The 21219-nt window shown below is 41.3% G+C and overlaps 1 protein-coding gene across 3 annotated transcripts in view; it reads right to left on the bottom strand.

Annotated features, from left to right (window-relative positions):
* Positions 1 to 20707, bottom strand: part of szt2 (SZT2 subunit of KICSTOR complex) — a 96497-nt gene extending 75790 nt beyond the window's left edge. For all 3 annotated transcript variants that reach the window (XM_083970689.1, XM_083970690.1, XM_083970691.1), the window contains exons 1-16: positions 20532 to 20707; positions 18822 to 18947; positions 16114 to 16287; positions 12699 to 12869; positions 12486 to 12608; positions 11191 to 11353; positions 10720 to 10826; positions 9791 to 10001; positions 8233 to 8403; positions 7918 to 8149; positions 6972 to 7101; positions 5277 to 5422; positions 4976 to 5128; positions 3519 to 3633; positions 2372 to 2577; positions 586 to 822 (exon numbers count right to left, since the gene is read on the bottom strand). In XM_083970689.1, coding sequence (XP_083826815.1) covers positions 586 to 822; positions 2372 to 2577; positions 3519 to 3633; positions 4976 to 5128; positions 5277 to 5422; positions 6972 to 7101; positions 7918 to 8149; positions 8233 to 8403; positions 9791 to 10001; positions 10720 to 10826; positions 11191 to 11353; positions 12486 to 12608; positions 12699 to 12869; positions 16114 to 16287; positions 18822 to 18947; positions 20532 to 20555 — 2489 coding nt within the window. In that variant the 5' untranslated portion in view covers positions 20556 to 20707. The remainder of the gene's footprint in view (positions 1 to 585; positions 823 to 2371; positions 2578 to 3518; positions 3634 to 4975; positions 5129 to 5276; positions 5423 to 6971; positions 7102 to 7917; positions 8150 to 8232; positions 8404 to 9790; positions 10002 to 10719; positions 10827 to 11190; positions 11354 to 12485; positions 12609 to 12698; positions 12870 to 16113; positions 16288 to 18821; positions 18948 to 20531) is intronic.
* Positions 20708 to 21219: the final 512 nt, after the last annotated feature.

The following is a 21219-nucleotide window of genomic DNA, read 5'->3' as shown; positions in this document are numbered from 1 at the left end:
TTTATATGTGGTTTCCAGCTTAGTTTGTCATCTGCAATAACTCCTAAACATTTTTTTATATTAACTCTTTCTAATATTATTTATAATAATTTATGTTTGATCAAAATTTTTGCAGTATCCAAATATAATATATTTAGTTTTATTTAAGTTAAGTGAGAGTTTATTAATGTCAAACCATCTTTTTATCGTTCCAAGTTCTCTCTCCACTGTGTCCTGAAGAAGGTATGTAATGCACATACTGATATTATTATCAATATTTTATTTACCATACATCTCATCGAGGGTGAGAGGAGGGGGGTTGGAAGGGTTTCTGTTTCTGTTTTTGAGTATTATTGTTTATGAATGTATGTTCATTAAAATGGAAAATAAATAAACAAATTATGAAAAAAAATAAAAAAAGGGAATGTGTCATCTATTGGAGATCATTCACATCAACAGAAATTTTGACCGGGGGGCCCAAACATTTGCATGACACTGTAGATGGATAGATGGAACCATCATGAGGAAGGGTTCATCTTCATGAAACAAAAGCAAATGCACGATCTGAACACGTCGTGAGAGAGCGTGTAACGTGTGTCAACTCACTCGGTGAGCATGGACAGGATGTGAGCGACGGCCTGCATGGGCACAGTGGGACCTTGGCTGCTCTGCACGGCCCACACCCAGCGCTGGTGCAGGAAGTAGCGGGACAGAGAGGCCAGGGTGGAGGAGGCCGTCCTGTTGGCTGCCATGCTGAGGGGCACGGAGCTGTTGGAGGGCTGCAGGAAGTTCTCCATGTTTAAGATAAAGGGAGTCCTGAAGTCCAGGGGCAGCTTCTCATACCTGCAGAGCATCCACAGTTGTTGTTTTAATTGATTTATCTTATATATTTCACACACGCACACATCATCATGGGAAATCTTACAAACATATCACATTACTACAGTAGCTGAGTGTGTAAAAAAAAAAGGGGGTCACCCTGTAGCACCGCATTATGTAATAACGCTGCATTATGTAATAATGTAATTGTAAATAAACTCCAACAAGAAATCTTGTTCTGGTCTTTGTATTGCTGCACCTCCATCCCATTTATCCACCTCTGGCAGTTTCATCCCTCCCAATTTAACTTATTCTAATTTAATTAAAACTTTGACTTTTACTGTGACAACTGTTAATATCACTGCAGCAATTTATAACTTCATACATCATATTATACATTATGCCAATGATCACGGACTTACTATCCATAGCTTCTCGATTAACTAACTTGCATTGTACCCATTGGTTTTCGCTGTGTATTCCTGTCCACTTGCTGTTATTTGTTATTTTATGTATTATGACTTTTGTGTTCTCGTCTTTGTGTATTTTAATGGCCTGATGTCTATTTAACATCACAAACTAACTAACACTGGCACATTTACATAAATGTCCATTAAAGCTTCAGTTGGTAACAATTATTCAGTCATATTTGCTGGAACTGTCACTATATTCTGATAGTCGGATGTTAAATGGGTAATTTAGGACAAAGTCCAACTCCTCTGGCTCCACCTACGGCCTGTAATCGTATTTGCCAAAATCCACCGCAACCGAAAATTCTAGAAAAGTAGTCCAAGTCCGCGACTTGGTCAGAAATTTCAAGACGATACACCATCAGCTCCCTATTTGCACCTCTGTCAACCCCCCTCCCTCCCCACTTTGTGTGTGTGTGCCTGCACGTGTGTGTGTGTGTGTGTGTGTGTGTGGGCGGGAGGGTCTAGGCAGAGGTTGATAAAGGGACCTGACGGTGTATTGTCTTGAAATTTCCGACCAAGTCGCAGAGTTTACGTTCACTTTCGTCAACTTACCAACTGTAGGTTAATGTGCACTGTCCTCTAAATAAATAAAGGTAAAGGTACTTTATTGGTCACATATACAGCTAGTACAGTGAAATTATTTCTCTGCATTTAACCCATCCCTGAGGAGCAGTGGGCAGCCACGGTGCGGCGACCGGGGACCAACTCCAGATTATGAGCCAGTGCCTTTGGTCAGGGGCGCTGACTGGAGGATTAACCTAGCTGACATGTTTTTAGTGGTGGGGGAAACCGGAGCACCCGGAGGAAACCCACGCAGACACGGGGAGAACATGCAAACTCCACACAGAAAGGACCTGGGCGGCCGGGGATTCGAACCCAGGACCTTCTTGCTGTGAGGCAACAGTGCTAACCACTGTGCCACCGTGCCGCCATAAAAGGCATTTAATTAATAGGTTGCAATCGGAGTGTGAGGAGGATTTCAAACAATTTTGTAAAAACTGCTCCAGAATAGGATCTCCAACTCTACCTCTAACAAGGCAGACAAGCAAAAGAGAGAGAGGGAGAGAAACGGCAGAGCATTAATGTCCCGATGAACTGACCTTATGAGCAGCTTCTCCAGGGGCTTATTGAGGACCACCACACAGGGACGGTCTGACAGCGCCAGTTTGGGGGTGGGGATAGAGGGGGATTTGGATGGAGACGGATGGCCGACCACCTTCCTCTTGGTCTTGGGGGTGGCCTCTTTGTTCTGAACACGGTGGGGGAAGCGGAGTTTGAGGATCTGCTCTCGCAGCTCGTCCACAATCTGATGACAGAAACCAACGTCGTGATGAGACAAAATCATGTCAGTGATTGAAAAATACACACAGTTATAGACACCTGATGTTAAAGGTCCAGTGTGAAATATTTGTCAAGGTTTATTGGCAAAATCTGAATATACTACCCATGAATATATTTGTATTAATTTATAATCGCTATAAAATAAATTTCATTTGGTTTTCATAGCCTTATAATTCTTCTTTTATATATAAACATATAGCAAGGGTGTTGCTTTAGAGAGTGTCGCCATCTTGCGCCGCCATGTTTGTACGGCAGCCCGAACAGAAAATCCAGCCAGTCAGAGAGCAAGTTTCTGTCCTGTTTTTTGTCCTCAGAGGCCACCGTCACTTGCTGAAGGAGGGGTGAGTGCGAGTAAGTGAGCGCTGAAATCTAGAATCTGAACGCATTTTACACACTGGACCTTTAAGTGTGACAAAAGAATCTTAACTCAACATGCACTTCCCAGAGCTGTTCTCCTCCCATGCTCTTTACTGGCAGATGAATCCACCATGTGCATTTACATTGTGAACACACTGCTTCCACTGCATGAGCGTGGTGGCTGATCTGATGCCACAGAGCTGCTGTGGAGGATCACTTGTGCGTGTCCACACCGGCTGCCTCTCTGCTGCAGCTCTGTCTCCATATGGGGTTTTCAGATCAGAAATGTTGGATTTCTTTGCATCATAAACTAATCTTTTGTTTGTTTTTGACAGAAAATGTCAGTCTGTAAGAGATCAGTGACATCAACAGGTCTCCTCTCTGTCCATTCCTTCTTGCACATGCAGCTCACGTGACGTGAGAGAGGCCTTTGTCGGGTGGCAGCGACAACTATTTGACACAGCACTATTTTCACAAAGGCAAGATCTGCTGCACACACAGCTGTTAGTGCATGGGCTCCTGATCATAATGATACTCCACTCTCGGTACCTTGTTCCTGACGTGGGCTGGAGTACCAATGGGGAAGCCCAGACGCAGCACCATGCAGGGCGTCTTGGAGATGAGGCGCACCAGGTAGAAGGATGTGGGCGGCTGGTCAGATGAACTGTGGAGACACAATCGGGTGCATCTCATATACAGTATTTCCCATTTGAAAGACAGTTTCATCATTACTTTTTTTTTTTACATTTTCAAGTGTGGCAATGTGAGTACTGACAAACAAACAAACAACAAATTATGTACATGGCTCCTCCTACATCCCATGGGGACATGTGTGGCCTTCATATTACACAATAAAAATGTTGTAAGGCCATGTTTCCCATGTGTCAGCGTGTGATGCATACATTCACATGTGATTTTAACATTTTTTCACATGTTAAATTCCATATGTCATAGATCACAAGTGAGCCACGTGTGATTTAGCACATGTGAACAAGGGTTCCTGTCAGGGTGTGACCTTAAAGGGATAGTTCAACATTATGGCAAATTTGCCTATTGCCATAATCCCTATAGTTTTAGCAGTACGTTCATTACCTTTAATTGTTGGTGCAAGCTGTTTTTAGATCGGTGGGGCAGAGACGCAAGCTGCTCAGCTAACGCAACGGAGGCCCACGGTATTTCTACGTTTCCCTCATCAAACTAAATACACAATGGTGAATGTGCAGGTCACAACTTTCCCACCAGAACGTTTTGGAGTTGTTGGATTGTGTATTTGATGAGTTTGATGAGAGAAATATGAAAACACTCTGCCCCGCCGATCTAAAAACAGCTTGCACCGACAATTAAAGGTAATGAACCTACTCCTAAAACTATAGGGATTATGGCAATGGGCGAATTAGCCAAAATATCCATTTAAACAGAAGCTCTGTACCTGTTATCTCTACCTGTGATCACTCTAAACCAAGTCATCAACATCCTAGCCTCAGCCTGACTGGGGACACCAGTTGAGAGTACTTCAACAAGAGTCATTTTTCTTTCATGGATTTTGGGATTTTAATAATTTGAAATACCTGAGGAGAGCCCAAGTGGATAATAGAAACTTCCTTTCACTGACATTAGTTATTATTTCACAAAAAGAAGAAAATAAATAAACTGGACATTGATTAATGAGACCGTAATATTGATTTAATATTGAGAACAACACATAAATATTTCTCACTATTTGGCTTTGTGGAGATTCACAGACAGTTAAAGAAATTAAACTTTAAGTTTGTAAAAGTATAATGTTTTAAATTTGATACATTTCAACAAATCAACCAGCAGACCACCAAGTGGGTGTTTGAGAGTGGCTGCTATAGGCTATGTGTATAGGTATCATCAGTGTATCACAAATATGTAATACACATTCAATAAAATTTTTAAAACAAATTGCATGGAAATGTGATTGATGCTGAAAGTCAATACAAATGGATAAAAAGAAAAAGATGTTGCTGTTTCTGTTGTCTGACCTGTATATGAGTTTCACATATGAGTAGCCCTCCACCAGCACGAAGCTGCTCCAGTCCCTCAGCAGAGACGTGAGGGCGGTGTGGGAGATACGACACTGGATGGTGCTGTAGCGTCCGTTGTTTCCAGCTGTGTGCAGGTGTTTGGGGACAGGCCTGGTGGGGGGGGGGCAAAGGTATTAATGTGATGGAGGCCTGACAGACTAAAAATAACAATGAGCATGAAATAAACACTTGAACTCTGCAGAACAGATACACCTGTATAGATCCACATCCTTCATCTCTTTCAGTTTTCAATGCTCACATGTCATGTTCCAGGATGATGGTGATGCGATGCATGTGCAGCCATCTCTGCCAGAAGTTGGCATCCATGGAGAGGATGGGCTTCCAGTAGGAAGCAAACTGAGACTGAGGGGAGTCTTTGGAGCCGCTGTGCTGCAGGGACAGGACCTGGAAACAGAGCACAACGTTCAGTTGAGGGAGGTTTGTTAGAATAAAAGCAGAGAAGATTCTTTGGTGCAACTTCATCACCTTTAACTGAAAAAAGGCAGATAAGTGTCATTACAGCTGTTTAGGGTTATAATGAACATCAATACACACACACATAGGCCAGGGGATGTTGTGTGTGTTAAGTCAATGTAAACATCACTCTGTGTGTGCTTGCTGATCAAAGAACATGTGTAACAATGATGTTATCGTAGTTTTTGAAAACAGTTTGTGATTCTAAGGAGTCCGATCGATCAGGCTGTGATACACACACAGTAAGAGGTGATACTTTACTATTATTATGACTTTACTTAACTATTATTAGTATTATACGGATATTCACATGAAATAATGGGTATCATACATGATCATAGGGAAATAGAGAGTGAGGGTAGGAGTTTTTACTTCTTCCTACTCCTTTTCAAATATGTTTAAAGGGATAGTTCACCCAAAATTCAAATTTCACTCATTATCTACTCACCCTCATGTCAACTAAGAGCTGTGAGAATTTTCAGAGTCCTCCGTTCCTTCTCTGAGTTACGGGGGGGTCTGCGCAGCAGTATTTGTCCATATAATGGTTGTGAATGGACACCAGAGCTCTTCGTCCAAAAAGACACACCAAAAAACATCCAAATACCTCCATACTGCTCGTCTGTAATGTCCCTCTTGTATTGAAGCCCCGACATGAGAAATTGTTCCGCCGGTCAGTGCAAATCACGTGAGATTTGCACTTACACAGGCAGAGCAGTGAACTGAGACACTGGGAGCTTCCGCTACAAACAAGCTTAAAATATAGACTTATTTAATTTTTTTCGGAACAATTTCTCATGTCGGGGCTTCAATACAAGAGGGACATTACAGACGAGCAGTATGGAGGTATTTGGATGTTTTTTGGTGTGTCTTTTTGGACGAAGAGCTCTGGTGTCCATTCACAACCATTATATGGACAAATACTGCTGCGCAGACCCCCCCGTAACTCAGAGAAGGAACGGAGGACTCTGAAAATTCTCACAGCTCTTAGTTGACATGAGGGTGAGTAGATAATGAGTGAAATTTGAATTTTGGGTGAACTATCCCTTTAAGTTTATTTTATTTATTATAATTAGTTAATTAGTAGTAAAATTTGTAGTTTTTAAAAAATATATAATATTCTTTTTTTTCTCTCTCTGATTATGGTTATTTAGTTTGTTTGGTTTTGTTTTGATTTCACTGTGCACTGTTTACACATGTTCGAAATAAAGATTTCAATCAGTACTCACTGGTGGTTCCAAGTACGTGATATTTAGAGAAAATGAGACAACAGTCCTTCAAATCTATGACTTCAATATAATTGTCTTTTTGTAGTAACTTTCTGAGTTGGAAAGTTTGACACCCTGTTGCTGAAATCTCTTCAGTTAGACATAGAGCTTAAAGCCATTATGTACAGTATCCCACACTCTGGTACCTCCTAATGACAGTACCAAAAAAGCCTTAGGCTTTGTGAGTGTAGGATCAGTTAAAGTTGTCACGGTACCGGCGTCGATGATCCGGGAGGGATGTAGAACAGAGGAACTCCATTTTTGGTGCTCTCGGGGATCATGTAGTTCTCAGGAATTGAATTAAAGGCCTGGAGGTGCACCAACATCTGATCAGTCTGGTTGATGCTGGAAGGAGACAGACACAAGTTAGCAGAAAATACACCACCAGCATATCATCACGTTTGTTTGTTTTTTATTGACTGCAGTGCACACAGACCAATTCATATGGACACAAGATCTCAGTAAAACCTTGACAAGGACTCAAGGATGAAGAAGTTGCTGATTTTGGTGGCGAAGGTCATTGACATTGAGCAACACAGCAGTTATGACTAGGGATGTACAATAACTTTTTTTGAAACCGATACCGATAACCGATAACTTTCTGCTTCCAAAGCCCGATACAAATACCGATAACATACCTGGAGATAGGATAAGATAAGATCGTGATATCAATACTATAAACAAAACCAAAAACAGTTTTGACTCTTTAAATGAAGATATTCTATTAGCAAGCCTTTCAAACATTTGCTAAAAGATGTCAAACAAAACTTTTTGATATCTTACATGAACATCTATTTAAATAAGGTGCATTATGTATTGTTATAAATATAAAGGTCTCTAGAACTGATGCAAATATTTTGCATCAGGATTTAAAATAAATACTAAGCGAAAAAGTGCATTCCACAAGTTCAAAAAATTATATATAGCCTAGGTGTAGGTGCATGTATATATATATATATTATATTATATTATATTATCAGGGCTATTTGTTATGTTATCAGACTTATAAGAATGACGTCATGATTTCCTGATATCGGGCCGATAATTATCGTGCACCCCTAATTATGACAAACTTTCACATAAAGGGTTGATATTCTATACGACTCTGGATGAACAGGGATGTAAGGTGAAACCGGTCCGAGGCGGTGACTCCGGCCTCACCTCTGCAGCGTGTTCCAGAAGCGGCGGATGACGGAGGTGCGGTACGGGCTGGTGATGGGTTTCCTCTGGGTGCAGCTGATGTCATGCAGGATGTCGTAGCTTCCCTCCATCGTCACCTCCACCCTCGTGGTTCTCTTGGCGGGGTCCAGGGGCCAGCAGGCGGCCGCCAGGTACTCGATATGCATGTTGTGTTTCCATAACAACACCAGCTTCACCTCCAGCTGAGTCCCACCTGCGGAGATCAGAAGCCTCGTTACCGACGGGGATCGAACCTCATTTATCCACGGAGATAAAGGGCTGCAGACGGGTGTGTACCTTTGGTGAGGCTGATCTCTCTGATGGTGTAACCTTCCCTCAGTCGCACGGACACGATGCTGATCAGATGAGCGTGGACTTCTTTCTCCGTGTGCTTCTTCCTCCTCATCACCAGGGCAGGGTTTCCACTGGCCGACACCAGGTGCTCGTTGAAGAGTTTGTGCTGGGAAACTACACAATAAACATCATTATTATTATTATTATTATTATCATACAGCTTTTATGGGGCTGGGGCAGGTCAGCCAGAACCATTGTTTATAGCCATGCTGCCATAGTCTTAGACCTCTCCCCTGCTGTTAACCCGCCTGCCCTCCCTGCTCATGAACCACTATGAAGCTGTCCTGCTCTCCCTACCTTCCCTGTATATGCCCCAGTCTGCCCACCAGAAGCTGCCTTCACCAGCTCTTGCTGACTCAACAATCCTATTTCCATTTATCCCATATTCCAACTCGTTGTAACTGTTTTCTTGTCCGTATCCACATTTTTCCAAACTTCACAAACAGAAGCCGGTTTTGCTCTTCCGGTGGAATTGTATGTTTACGTTTCCATGGTTTCAGTCACGGTAGAGTGTTCTTATGGAGGTTATTTTATGTTATTTATAGCTCTTCAACAAGTGAAAACAGTGCCATTCCCCCATTATACAATGTTTTTAAAATAATGCAGCTGAAACCAGTGGAAAGCTTAGTGGTGGTGACGTCAGTCATGCGACCGCGTAGTAGTCCGTTAAAGCCTAACGTTAGCTTTTTACTTCTGGCCATCGCATTTAAGCTTCAAATACGGTATAAACGGTTTTCATATGTGAAGATTATCTCGCTGAACAAAACTTGGAAGTATCACAAACTTGTGTTTTAGCCACAGAGCTGATTTTCTGAAGTAATCCAAAATGCAATGCAAAATCCCATTCACTTTCTTTTTCTGGAACTAGCGCGATGCTAAACTTCCGGGTTTTGACGTCAGCCCTGGGGCACTCTATTGTAATTATTGTGCACTTAGGAATTACGTGGCAGTGATGATGACTTCTATGATTTCTATTTCCCAAATACTGGAATGTACTTCATTTGAAGACGGCTGCTTAATTGCATTAGACCAACTTTTTCACTTCACAATTTTTACTTGATATTCTTATCAGTACTCAATCAACTGCAAATGATGTTGTCATGTGTTAACAAAATATGCCCTCAGATTTTTTTATGTATGTCTTTATATTTTTAATGACCTATTAATAAGATTTAAATATGTGTGAGTGAGTGCTTAGCTCAATAATTCATTTTTTGAGTTTTTGTATTGCATTGTATGGTTGTGTGTTAAATCATGTTAAACCTTGTTTATTTTTGTTATGTATAAAAGGTTCTTGTACCCCACAAATGTATGCACAGTAGCCTAGAACTGTAGTCGGAGAACGCCACCCCACAAGCCCCTGGGGTTTTTTTTCAGTATTTCCCCCTCACTATTGTCTTGGATCCTATAATTTGCATCTTTTTTTTTTTTTTTTTTTTTACTTTTTTGATATGTGAAGTAAACAAACAAACAATTCCTCCCCCAGGTGTTGCTGACTCACCACAGAAGTACTCTGAATTCATGGACTCGGGGGTCTTGAGGAAGGAGTAGGTCAAGAATGCCTTGTGGTAGGCGTTCATCTCCTGGCTGTTCAGGTCCACTTCAGGGCAGCTTGGCAGGTACGAGCCGAAGGTGGCTAATGAGATGAACTTCATCAGCTCCACGTTGGGGATGTATCCAAAGCTGCAGTCATAGGAGTACGCACCTCCCACCTGAAGAAGAGAGTAGAAGCTTCTAAATATCTCTTCCATTATGGATCAAGATTATACAATCCTGTTCATGACAGAAGCTTTCTTCTTTATCAGACAGAATCATTTTTATGAATTCCAGCATAACGTCATTTTTAGGATAAGCATTTCTTGTTACTCCTTGGACATCTTCAGGCACCGATTAGGTCAATGCCTCACATACTGTTTGTCTCAACCACCTCTGGTCAAACCCTTATTCTATTACTGTGACATCACCTCACAAAACCATCAAACACATAAAAGACGAGGACTGGGCTCTGATTTCAACTGCAGTTACTGTAAAATGACCAGGCAGAGCGACACTTAGGACTCGCCTCTAAATAGATTGTCTTTCTTATTTTCTCTCACACAGCCTTCAGTTTGATATGCAATGTTGGTTATAGCAGTTAGTACAAAGCCTCTGTGTGCCTCCTTAAATATTAATGAAGTTACAGTAATTATCATGCTGTAATGGAATAGAGGCTCAGTGCAGTGGAAGTGCTCTTCCTCCCCTCTGCGGCTCCTGGTCAGTCCAGAAACAGAAGCTTCTCTAGGCTCAGTGACGTTCACTACTGTAGGGCTGACCCTGCTAATACCAACCCAAAACTACAGCATACACCTCAAGGACCAAACTGGAGACTGGCAACAGTGTCAGGTGAATACTTTCTGCAATCATTGAATATCAAGATGTTCTCATCTTTACCTGCACAAAGGAACAAGCAATGGTTCCACTCCTGAGCTGATTCAGCAGGGTTTCACACACTGCTACATCAGGTACACTGGTCACTCCGTCTGTGATTACAATGATACCTGCAAGACACATTCAATTCTTACTTCATTTTCATACTTTATTTTCTCATGATGAAGTCTAATAAAGTCACAATATGTTCTATTGTGTGAAAGTAACCTGGGTTTAAACTACTTTCTAAGGCTTAAGATAAGATAAGATAAGATAAGGATAGATAGATAGATAGATAGATAGATAGATAGATAGATAGATAGATAGATAGATAGATAGATAGATAGATAGATAGATAGATAGATAGATAGATAGATAGATAGATAGATAGATAGATAGATAGATAGATAGAAAGAAAGAAAGAAAGAAAGAAAGAAAGAAAGAAAGAAAGAAAGAAAGAAAGAAAGAAAGAAAGAAAGAAAGAAGCAGACCTACCTGCACTGGAGTTTGGAGGCAGCAGCTGAAGGGCCAGGATGCCCTGGCGAACCATGCTGACCAAACCCATATCAGCTGACACCATGGAGACGCCCCGTTTCCTGTGGGACTGGTCATCCAGTTTGTTGCTATGGAGACCTGAGTTTTGGACTGGCTCCACGGACTAAAGGCACAGGACAAGAAACACATAGGCGTTACGGCGTACGTCTTCAGCAACACTGAGGACCAGTGGATGGTGACATTGGGAGGTTAGTCAACAGGTACCACCTGTCAGCAGCATACCTACTGATCTGAGTTTATTGGGGTTAGTGTGAGCTACCTGGAACTACCCAACTCACTCAGTACTCCTCTGTACTCCTCCTCCTAGTTCGAGATAAACTAACTTTTTTCCGACCAGCTGATATATTGTACATTTTTACTTTAGATCGTACTCTTCAACTGGTGTATTATTTTGAGACGGGACTTCTCGATGATACGCTGATTAATTGTCCCTCATTGACATCAGTGTCCTGCCTGTGTCTCAGTGCAGCATAATGCACCTCGTGACGTGGACTGAAGTTTGGTTCAGACTTGCATGGTTTAGAGTTAGATTCTATAAGTGGCAGTACCTGATGCAGGATGAGGCTTACCTTTCTTCATCATCAATTAATACAATATAAATTGTTAATGGTTGAATATGGAGAATGCTTATCAAAAGCTATATTTTTTCAAAAATAATACATCCACAGGGTGTTTAGAGGGGTGCAGAATAGAAGTATTGCTTTTCCATAAAAAATATATTTAGTCTGAATTAAGTAATTTAAGACATTTTGACAGGCTCGACAATGACTCCCTGTCTCGTACCAGCCAGTAGCCGCATTGGGGGTCACGTCTCCACTGTTTTGCTAAGCCTCCTCCTGGTCGTGTGCATTTGTTTTCAATAAAGTTCAATAAAGGTAAAACATTAAACATAAGGTAAATATCTGCAGAGTTCTTCTTCTCTGTCTCCTCTGACCAGAGCGGCGTCCATAGCAACAGTGTGTTATACTTAGCAACGGTCTACCAACCAACTGCTGGAATTATTTTTCTTTTGTTGCAATTCCTATCTTGATCAAAAGATGGTGGTATTCTGCTCATTCTCCATATTCAACCTTTAACAATCTTTTGATTTGTGATAAATTAATAACTGAACAGTATCATGTGTCAAGTTAAGTGACCAGAGTTAGTTTCTAAGTAGCTGAATTAATTTTAGCTTCATGGCAGAAATTACAACACGTACGTAAAAGACTGCGTAGATATTTTTGTTGTGTACTTGCCTGTTCATGCTGCTGATGCAGAACGTCTGCAATGTTGTTCTCTACTGCTCTGAGCTTGTCATAGATGAGGTGCAGGAACTCATCCAGGTCTGTTTGATCAAGCTGACAGCCCTGCACCAAAACCTGCAGGAGAAACCAGGCCGTCACAAGTCTGCAATAACATCTACAGTAAATAACTGAATAAAGGACAACGCCCGAGCTTCTGTCCCCGACCTGATGGGAAGTGAGGCCGATAATCGATGAGTATGCTAAGATGGTGATGAAGATCTTGGGCTTGAAGAGCTGATCGGTTCCAGGGACTTTGAATGGTAGAGCCAGACCAGCCAGACATCTGGTCAGGGCGTGAAAAACCTCATCGAAGATCATCTCTCCGGTGCTGTCGTCCTACACAACACAGAACAAAACACAACACTCTCAAATTCACTCAGAATTCACATGCTCACTAACTCCTAAAGCGGATGGTGAGGTGTGGAACTGAAATTTAAATTGAGACCCCTCACATATTCAGTTAAAGTGATATTTCAACATTTTGGCAAATTGGCCCATTGCCATAATCCCTATAGTTTTGGGAGTAGGTTTGTTACCTTTAATTATCGGTGCAAGTTATTTTTAGAACGGCGGAGCAGAGCCGCGAGCTGCTCAGAGCTACGCTACGGAGGCTAATGGGATTTCTTGGTTTCTCTCATCAAACTCATCAAATACACAATCCAACAACTCCAAAACGCTCTGGTGGGCAAGTTGTGACCTGCACATTCACCACGCTATGAGATGATAATGGAATGTTACGAGACAGTGGCGCTGTCACTTTTTAGAAAAATTAGGTTCGAACGAATATGAAATGACCCATAAATCGTTCGGATACAATCGAATAAATAAAAAGTGACAGCCCTACGAGATGGAGTTGTTTTAGAGGTAAATTCATGCAAAACCGCTGATGCGCATTCCCGTTGGAGGCAGTTTTTCAGCAAGCAGTCTCTGCATTTGCCTCGAAAACAACTCTGTCTCGTAATGTTTCATTATTATCTCATAGCGTGGTGAATGTGCAGGTCACAACTTGTCCACCAGAGCGTTTTGGAGTTGTTGGATTGTGTATTTGATGAGTTTGATGAAGGAAACCAAGAAATTCTATTAGCCTCTGTAGCATAGCTCTGAGCAGCTCGCGGCTCTGCTCTGCCATTCTAAAACTAGCTTGCACCGACAATTAAAGGTAACGAACGTACACTGAGACACACTGAAATAAATTAAATATTAGTGTTAAGCCACTAAACTTTGTGTGTGTGAGGGCGGTTAACACTACTTGTGATCAATACGGGCTCAACACTGTGGTACACCCATGTGTGGGCTACTGCTGCATGATGGATGCTCTGGCACTGCTGGACTCCATGAATGGAAGAATTAGACAGGAACAAGTGTTCAGGGAGGGACCCACTCAGGAATCAGGATCGCCTAAGAAGCCAACTGGCATTCTCTAGAGCTGAGCTCTTGGATCTGTGAGCTGAACAGGTTCCAGCATGAGACAGACCAACCTGATGGGACTGTACCATCCTAGTGCAAATACAAGTGTTTCTGTTGTCCAGCTGGGTGGACAGGTACAGTATGTAGTATGTGGTTCTCTGGAGTCCCAAAGCTTTAGAAATGGCTTTGTTACACTTTCCACAGTGACAGATGTCAATGATGTTGTTTTTTTCTTTAATTTTCTTTAGATGTGTTGCTGTTTGAGATCTCTCAGCCTCCTTCACTTCACTCAAACAGGTTCTAAGTGATTTCTTGATTCAACAGGTCTGGCAGGGTCAGGCCTGAGTGTGGACAGTGAAATTGAACTCAGCTTTCAAAAAACTTAAGTTTATCACAGTTAGTTCATGATTTAACAAAGGGGGCAATGGCTTTTACACATAGGGCCAGGTAGGTTTGGATAGTGAATTTAATTTTAACTCTCTCAATAATATATCCATCTACTGATTTAAGTGTTTAATCTAGCGTAAAACATGGTCTGGAAATCCTTCACACCTGGATGATGCGTTTGACTTTTCTTCAGATGGCTTGGAATTTTAACATGTCAAACCAGAAGTTGTTGTTTAAGGAGACGTAAACCCAACAGGGAGCCAGACGTTCGGGTAATATCTGAAGGAAAGAGGTGTTTTGTTGATATAGAAGTGTTGTGTTCTAACACATGGATTTAGCTTGTATTTACAACTGTCTGAGTTTATTTCTTAGTGATGTCACAAAATCAAGTAGCCCTGTACTTTAACTTAATGTCCCCCTAAAGAGGCATTTTAAAATTTGTAAAAATGCTCTGCTATGACTATTTTTTTATTAAAATTGCTTTCCCACAAAAATGTTGTTTAAAAGAACTGCCAAAGAGGCTAAAAACAGGTCTAGTATTTCTCCCTCATTGAAAAATCCAGATTCTATTAATATTCATGAGTATGCAAATGCATCATGACTCGCACCCACCCACCGCCATCGTGTTGCTAAGTAACGGCGGTGCGCGTTAGCTGGGGCAGGGGAAACGGAAGAGCGATGTCAAAACACGAGGTTTGCATTGGGATTCGCACCCTGGTCTCCCGCATCCAAGGCGGCGACTTTACCTCGCGGCCACGGCAACTAATGATACTATTGTTGAACATCTAGCTGTACAAGTAGATCACATCACAGTGAACAACAAATGAGATGCAAAACAAATTCAACGGGATTGGTTGCTAGGGATTATGACGTATTAATCCCGACTGTTTGCTGAAAAACTGAATCCAACTTTTTCAGACTCTGGCTTTGAAACTGCATTTTCAAATCTAAAATGCTCAGTTGTGGCTGCATTAGCGACTTTGCTGCTGAAATGTCTTGTAGCAGAACCCAAACACTACATTGACATGTTAATAATTTCAAAGGACAATTTTTAATTTAGGGGGACTTTAAGCAAAAAATCTGATGGAACATCTTCGGCTTGTGTTAGAGTAAAGATCCTCTGGTCAAATGTTGCTCTGTCTCATGTCATGAGGTGTACTTTGTCCTCCCCTCCCCCTGTTTACACTCTCCCTCCCCCATCACTTACTGATAGCACGTTTCTCTCATTTGCGGAACATGCATCTATCCCCACTATGGCCTTTACATCAACAGCACTTTGTCTGCCTTTATTAAGTAAGTCCTGTCAGCCCTGCTCCCTTCAGATCAGAGATGATGTCCACACAAATATACCAAACGTTGAGTCAGCCCCAACCTCTGGCTGAAAGAAACTTGTCTGTATCACACAACCTTACACAATATCTAAAGTAAGCCCTGGACAATGATCTGTATGATGACTGCTGATGAAGACTGGGACAGTTGCTCTAAAAATTCCAGACACCGGTGTATTCAATTTAAAGTGATCCATGGACGACACTGCTCTCACACTGACCTACACTCTTTCTCTGGCATGTAGTAAACCAGATAAGGCTTTACACTGGATATTCTACTGTTATTTTAGGTACAAAAAGAATAGTTTTCAACTATGACCAACTTATAAAGCAAATAACTGACAAAAATGTAATGATGAATTTGTGCTTGCTGGGAAAAACAGCCCTGATGACACTCCACAGTCTCATCTGTTGAATGTGTTCAGCCAACAGTGGACCACGCTGTGTTTGAGTCTCACCACGATCCCGGTGGAGGGGCTGAGGTCCAGCTCGATGATGAAGCGGTACCTCCGGGCAAGGAAGGTGGCACGAGTGGACGGCATCAACATGTAGGGGTACAGGGTGGGGGAGGAGTCCGGCTGCCATCCTTTTGGTAAGATGCTCAGCAGGTCGAGTTCATTCTCCGAGTTCAGCTGTAAATGACAAACATGATGTCAGTAACTGATCGCACAGCACTGAAGACCTCCAAGCTCCTATGTTATGTTATGTTATGTTATGTTATGTTATGTTATGTTATGTTATGTTATGTTATGTTATGTTATGTTATGTTATGTTATGTTATGTATTGTATTGTTATGTTATGTTATGTTATGTTATGTTATGTTATGTTATGTTATGTTATGTATTGTTATGTATTGTTATGTATTGTTATGTTATGTTATGTTATGTTATGATTAAATCACAGTGGCCCTACAAACATTACTACGGAAGCGTATTGCATTCACTTGGGGAAAAAAAAAAAAGAAAAACTTTGTTTTTTCCGAGTAATTTATTTTTCTGACTATTTTTTTCCGTTTTTCTGAGTACTTTTTTTGTCTGTTTTTCAGAGTATTTCTTTTTCAGTTTTTCATGGTAATTTTTTTCAGTAATATCAGGAGTACATTTTTTTTCTGACTTAACGAGATTTCAAAATCCTGCGAGAAGCTCCCACCTGCAAGTAACGTATGGACTGATTTCAAAATATAGGTGACACTCTCTGAAGTGGTGTTCTGTAATAACAGGTAGTCTCCTTTCAATATCAATCTGAATTTACAGGGTACATAGTGAAAATGAGAAATAAATGTGGGCTTTTCCTTTGAAAATCTACATCACCTTGCAAATCATGCAATTGAATCCGTTTTGGAAGATCACCTTTATTTGGAAACACACGCTCTATGTAAACATAGGCCTATAACAAAACTATGCTGGGGATATCTCGACTGTATTGTTTGAAGTGGAGCATATGCATGTCATGGATCAAATATGGATCTAATAGATCTAAAAGATCCATGATGAAGTGGAGGCTTGACCGCAGTGGGTGAAATCTTGTTAAGATGGAAAAAATTTGTCAGAAAAACTGGGAAAAATATTCATAAAAAACAAACCAAATCTTTTAAGTGAATGCAATACACTTCCGTACATTACTTTGGCCTTGCTAATACAATATCTTCACAATTCCTCAAGAGAAATCCTTTCACATTTGGCACAAATGTTCATTTGGACTGGAATGCCAAACTGATTGAATGTTGTCGGTCAAGGGTCACTGGGTGACCGCAGAAGACACTTCATCATGACTTCACCCAGCAATTATGACACAGTTTCACAAAATAATGCATTATTTAAAGGGGACATATTATGCAAAACTCACTTTTTCATAGCTTTAGTATGTGTATTTGCGTATCCAGTGCCTCCTCACTCCTTAAACGTAAGTTTTGACAACTACGTCAACATTTTGTAAACTGCCATAATCAGAAAATTTGTCTCTGAACAAGCCGTTTTAATTTCACCGGGCTTATTACATCACAAGCCGGGTGATGTGAATATTCAAGCCCTCGCTCCCATGGTTACCATGGTTACCTCAGCTACCAGAGCGAAGATTCTAAACCGACCATTTAGAGCAGGGCTGTGAAACTGGTGTGTAGAGAACCCAGCTGTGCTCAATCTTTTGGTTTTTCTGACCAAAGCACGTTACTCACATTACTTTTATACATCAAGGTACCATGTCAAGAAGCAGAAATGAGCATAATATGTCCCCTTTAAGTGACTGAGTAAACAACTGAAACAAGTCTGAGTGACAGACAACGGCGACAAAGTCACTCTTGTTTTTTAATTGTCACAATAAATTTGGAGTGACACTGAGAGTGAACACCAGCTCCTCGTTCAGTACATTCTCAGTATATAAAAGTGGTATGCCACCTTTGTATTGTTGTCATACACCAGCTCTTAGTAGTACAGTATATGATGTTGTATTCTGGTATAATTAGGGTCATACCTCCCACAACAGAGGGAGTTCTGTAGAAAATCAACTGCATGTGTCACTGTCCCAAAGCATTTGAACTCAAGGCTTGACTGTCGTCTCTATTTCTGCCTTTAAAGTAGAAAAATCCAACCTGCACTATTTATGTCATAAAACTAAAGCTGGCTTGCAGGATAGGTAGAAAAAGCAAACATATTACACTGAGGCAAGTTGTCTCAGTGGTTTCTCGGAAAATTGTGACATACAATTTGTGCATAGAAAAGCCGTAGACTATACATAGAACAGCTTTATTTTTATAGGAGCCTGACATATTTTGTTTAGTAGGTGCACACAGTGTGACCAGGGGTGTGCTCTATTTTTAATTTCAGTTGGACTTGGTTGTAAATGATGTGGCCATAAAATGTATGGCTGATGATTAATTCATTTAGAATTGAATGTGTTTCAAGGTTAAGAGTTCCAAAACTAATAAAAAAAATTTTTTTGCTAAACATGAGCTATATGACACAGCACAAACACACCATAATAAGCAGAAGTGAGAAATACCAGTGAAAAGCAGCAGTGCGCTACCAGTTAACACTGACACGCCACTGAGAAGTTCCATGTGTCATTTCAAACATGTGGGCTAAACCATCAGCCACTGTCCACGCTGCTGCTGGTGGTGGTGGTGGTGGGCCACCATGAGGCGGGTGGTCAACAGCAGGATCTACTCACCAGTTCAGGCACTGAGGCTGGCCAGATGACCTGGTTCAGCTTCCCCAGGAACCACGCCAGACGCACATTCCTGGAGATGCGGTACTCCTCCTTCATCAGCAGGTAGATCTGGTCGGCCTCCTCCACCTGATCATCACAACATGCATGAAGAAGTCAGGAACAATTCACACCTCTCTCTTAATGCACAGCTTACCGTGCATTACATTTTATCTATGTATGCATGCTGCATGTTACCCCTCATCAGTCTCTCTCCTGACTCCCTGTCCTTCACACTGTCCTATCATAATAAAGGCATTAAAAGCCAAAATAGATATCATAAAAAAAAGAATTTGCATAACCTCTGCTAGAGTGAATGTTTATAAAAGTGTGGGAAGAGGTCACATGAGCCCATGGACAGAAGGAGTGGTAAATTCATCCTCTTTACATTGAATCTAACACTGTAAATTGTATATAGTATATAAAAACAAAATCCAACAAATGTACAGAATAAGAAATCATAAAGCTTGTTCTGTAGATATTCTAGAGGAGTTTACATACTGTGAACAAGTGCATCCTACAACTGGATAAAACACTTGAAATAAAAATAATCTGTAAAAAATAAAAAAAATAAATACAACATGTTTGTATGTTAAAACATTATGGTAAACTAAGTAAGGCATAACAGTACAATACTGTTGGCACAAAGCTTGAGCTAAAACTGTTAAGATCACATTCTTGCCAGCCATAATACTGTAGCAATTATTAAACTCAAAAGGAATTTATCACTGACTCTCATAGATCAGAAAATATAGTAAATAAAGACCAAGACATAAAACAACCAGCTAAATAGGGTACAAATAGAGTTTGTAGGATTCATGATTAGCCTATTAATAAAAACCAAGAGCTTTATAAAAAAAAAATCCAATATGATGGTGGATAAAAGCTTTAAACTGATCCCCTTGGTTAATATAAACTGGAGGAACTTTTAATAAAGGATAGTCAATCCAGTTGACCAAAAGAGCTTAAACAGCTTATTGTTCATACTGGAAATAACTGCTACATCCTGTGTGAGCAGCAGTATCCGCTTCAGTCTAATGTGTATCTATGTGCAGTGGATCTGTTAGCAGGGAGCTAACATCAGTGCAGCTGCATCATTTCAACCTCAGCTTTTAAACAGATAGACGACGAGTCCTTGATGCGCCCAGTCCTTCAGACGGTCCCACTGATCCGCCGGCTGTCAGATCCAGTGGAGCCGCTGCAACACGTGCTCAGTGTTGACAACACAGCCCGACGTTTCTTACATCACCTCCACTGATCTGCTGCTGGATGAGACGAGACCAGACCAGACCGGCGGGGCTGCGAGTGAACTACATCACCCACATCCCCCGTCTCATCTGCGGCCATCTGAGACCTCTGGCTCACAGGCCAGACACCGGGGACATGTCCACACGTCCATGTAGCCGCTGACCTGACCTCACAAATCACGTCAACCTACAACACTGTAGCAGGCGCTGCTAGCCGCCGAGCTAACGCGCCGCTAGCATAACTTTCTAACCCGCCCAGATGTGTCAACACAGCTGTAATAGATGCCGTTTGCACGGTTCGCATCACTTTGTACGGAACTTTGTCAAGTTTTGAGTTTGTGTAGAGGCAGATACGCATTAGTAAATGTGCTCTTTCTCCACCAATACACCTCCTGAGTGTCTCCCTGCGGGGCGAAGCTGCTGTTACCTCAGTGTCCTGCCGCTCGGCCATGCCTGGCTGTGCATACGGACAGCGGGAAGAAGACAGAGCTCCAGCAGACCGATACTCTGGTTGTTTGGTGCTAAAGAAGCGGTCCTGCTAGTTGTTTATCACCTGTCTGGTCTAACTGAGGATCTCTCCGTAGACCACCGTCACTTCAGACGGGGTAACACAGATGTTTCCGGTCAATTATTTCAAAATAAAAGTCGGGTTGCCGAAATGATAACGCCCTCTCCAAATGACATGACAGATGATACATTCCATTTACATTTTAATCAATATAATTTCTTTATTTTATGTGGGCTGGAAAGGCTGAAATGTTGTTATTGTTGTTACAACTTGAAATAAAGCTTTGGAAAAAAAAATCTTTATTTTATTTTTTTTGTCATCTTTTCTTGGAGTAGCCTAAATCACTGCACTCGTGACCAGCGTATGCCAAGTGTAGGTAGGTCTCCTGACTGAAAGCTTGTTTATTAAAATACTGGACTTGCATATGGACTCTGCAAGTGTGCAGATAGGCTACTTTCCCTTTTTTTTTTTTTTTTTTAAACATCTTTTACTACATTTTCAAAATGACAGAGAAGGAAGGGCCCATCACAGCAAAGGTTTGACCACCCTGACCCTGCATAGTTAGTAGGCCTACCTGCAGCGGTACAGTGTGTAAAATAGTAGGCTA

Source organism: Trachurus trachurus, assembly GCF_905171665.1.
Source record: "Trachurus trachurus genome assembly, chromosome: 4".
In the NCBI taxonomy this organism is placed as follows: Eukaryota; Metazoa; Chordata; class Actinopteri; order Carangiformes; family Carangidae; genus Trachurus; species Trachurus trachurus.
The sequence above is the reverse complement of the archived record's forward strand: the minus strand, read 5'-3'. Positions and strand labels throughout refer to the sequence as shown.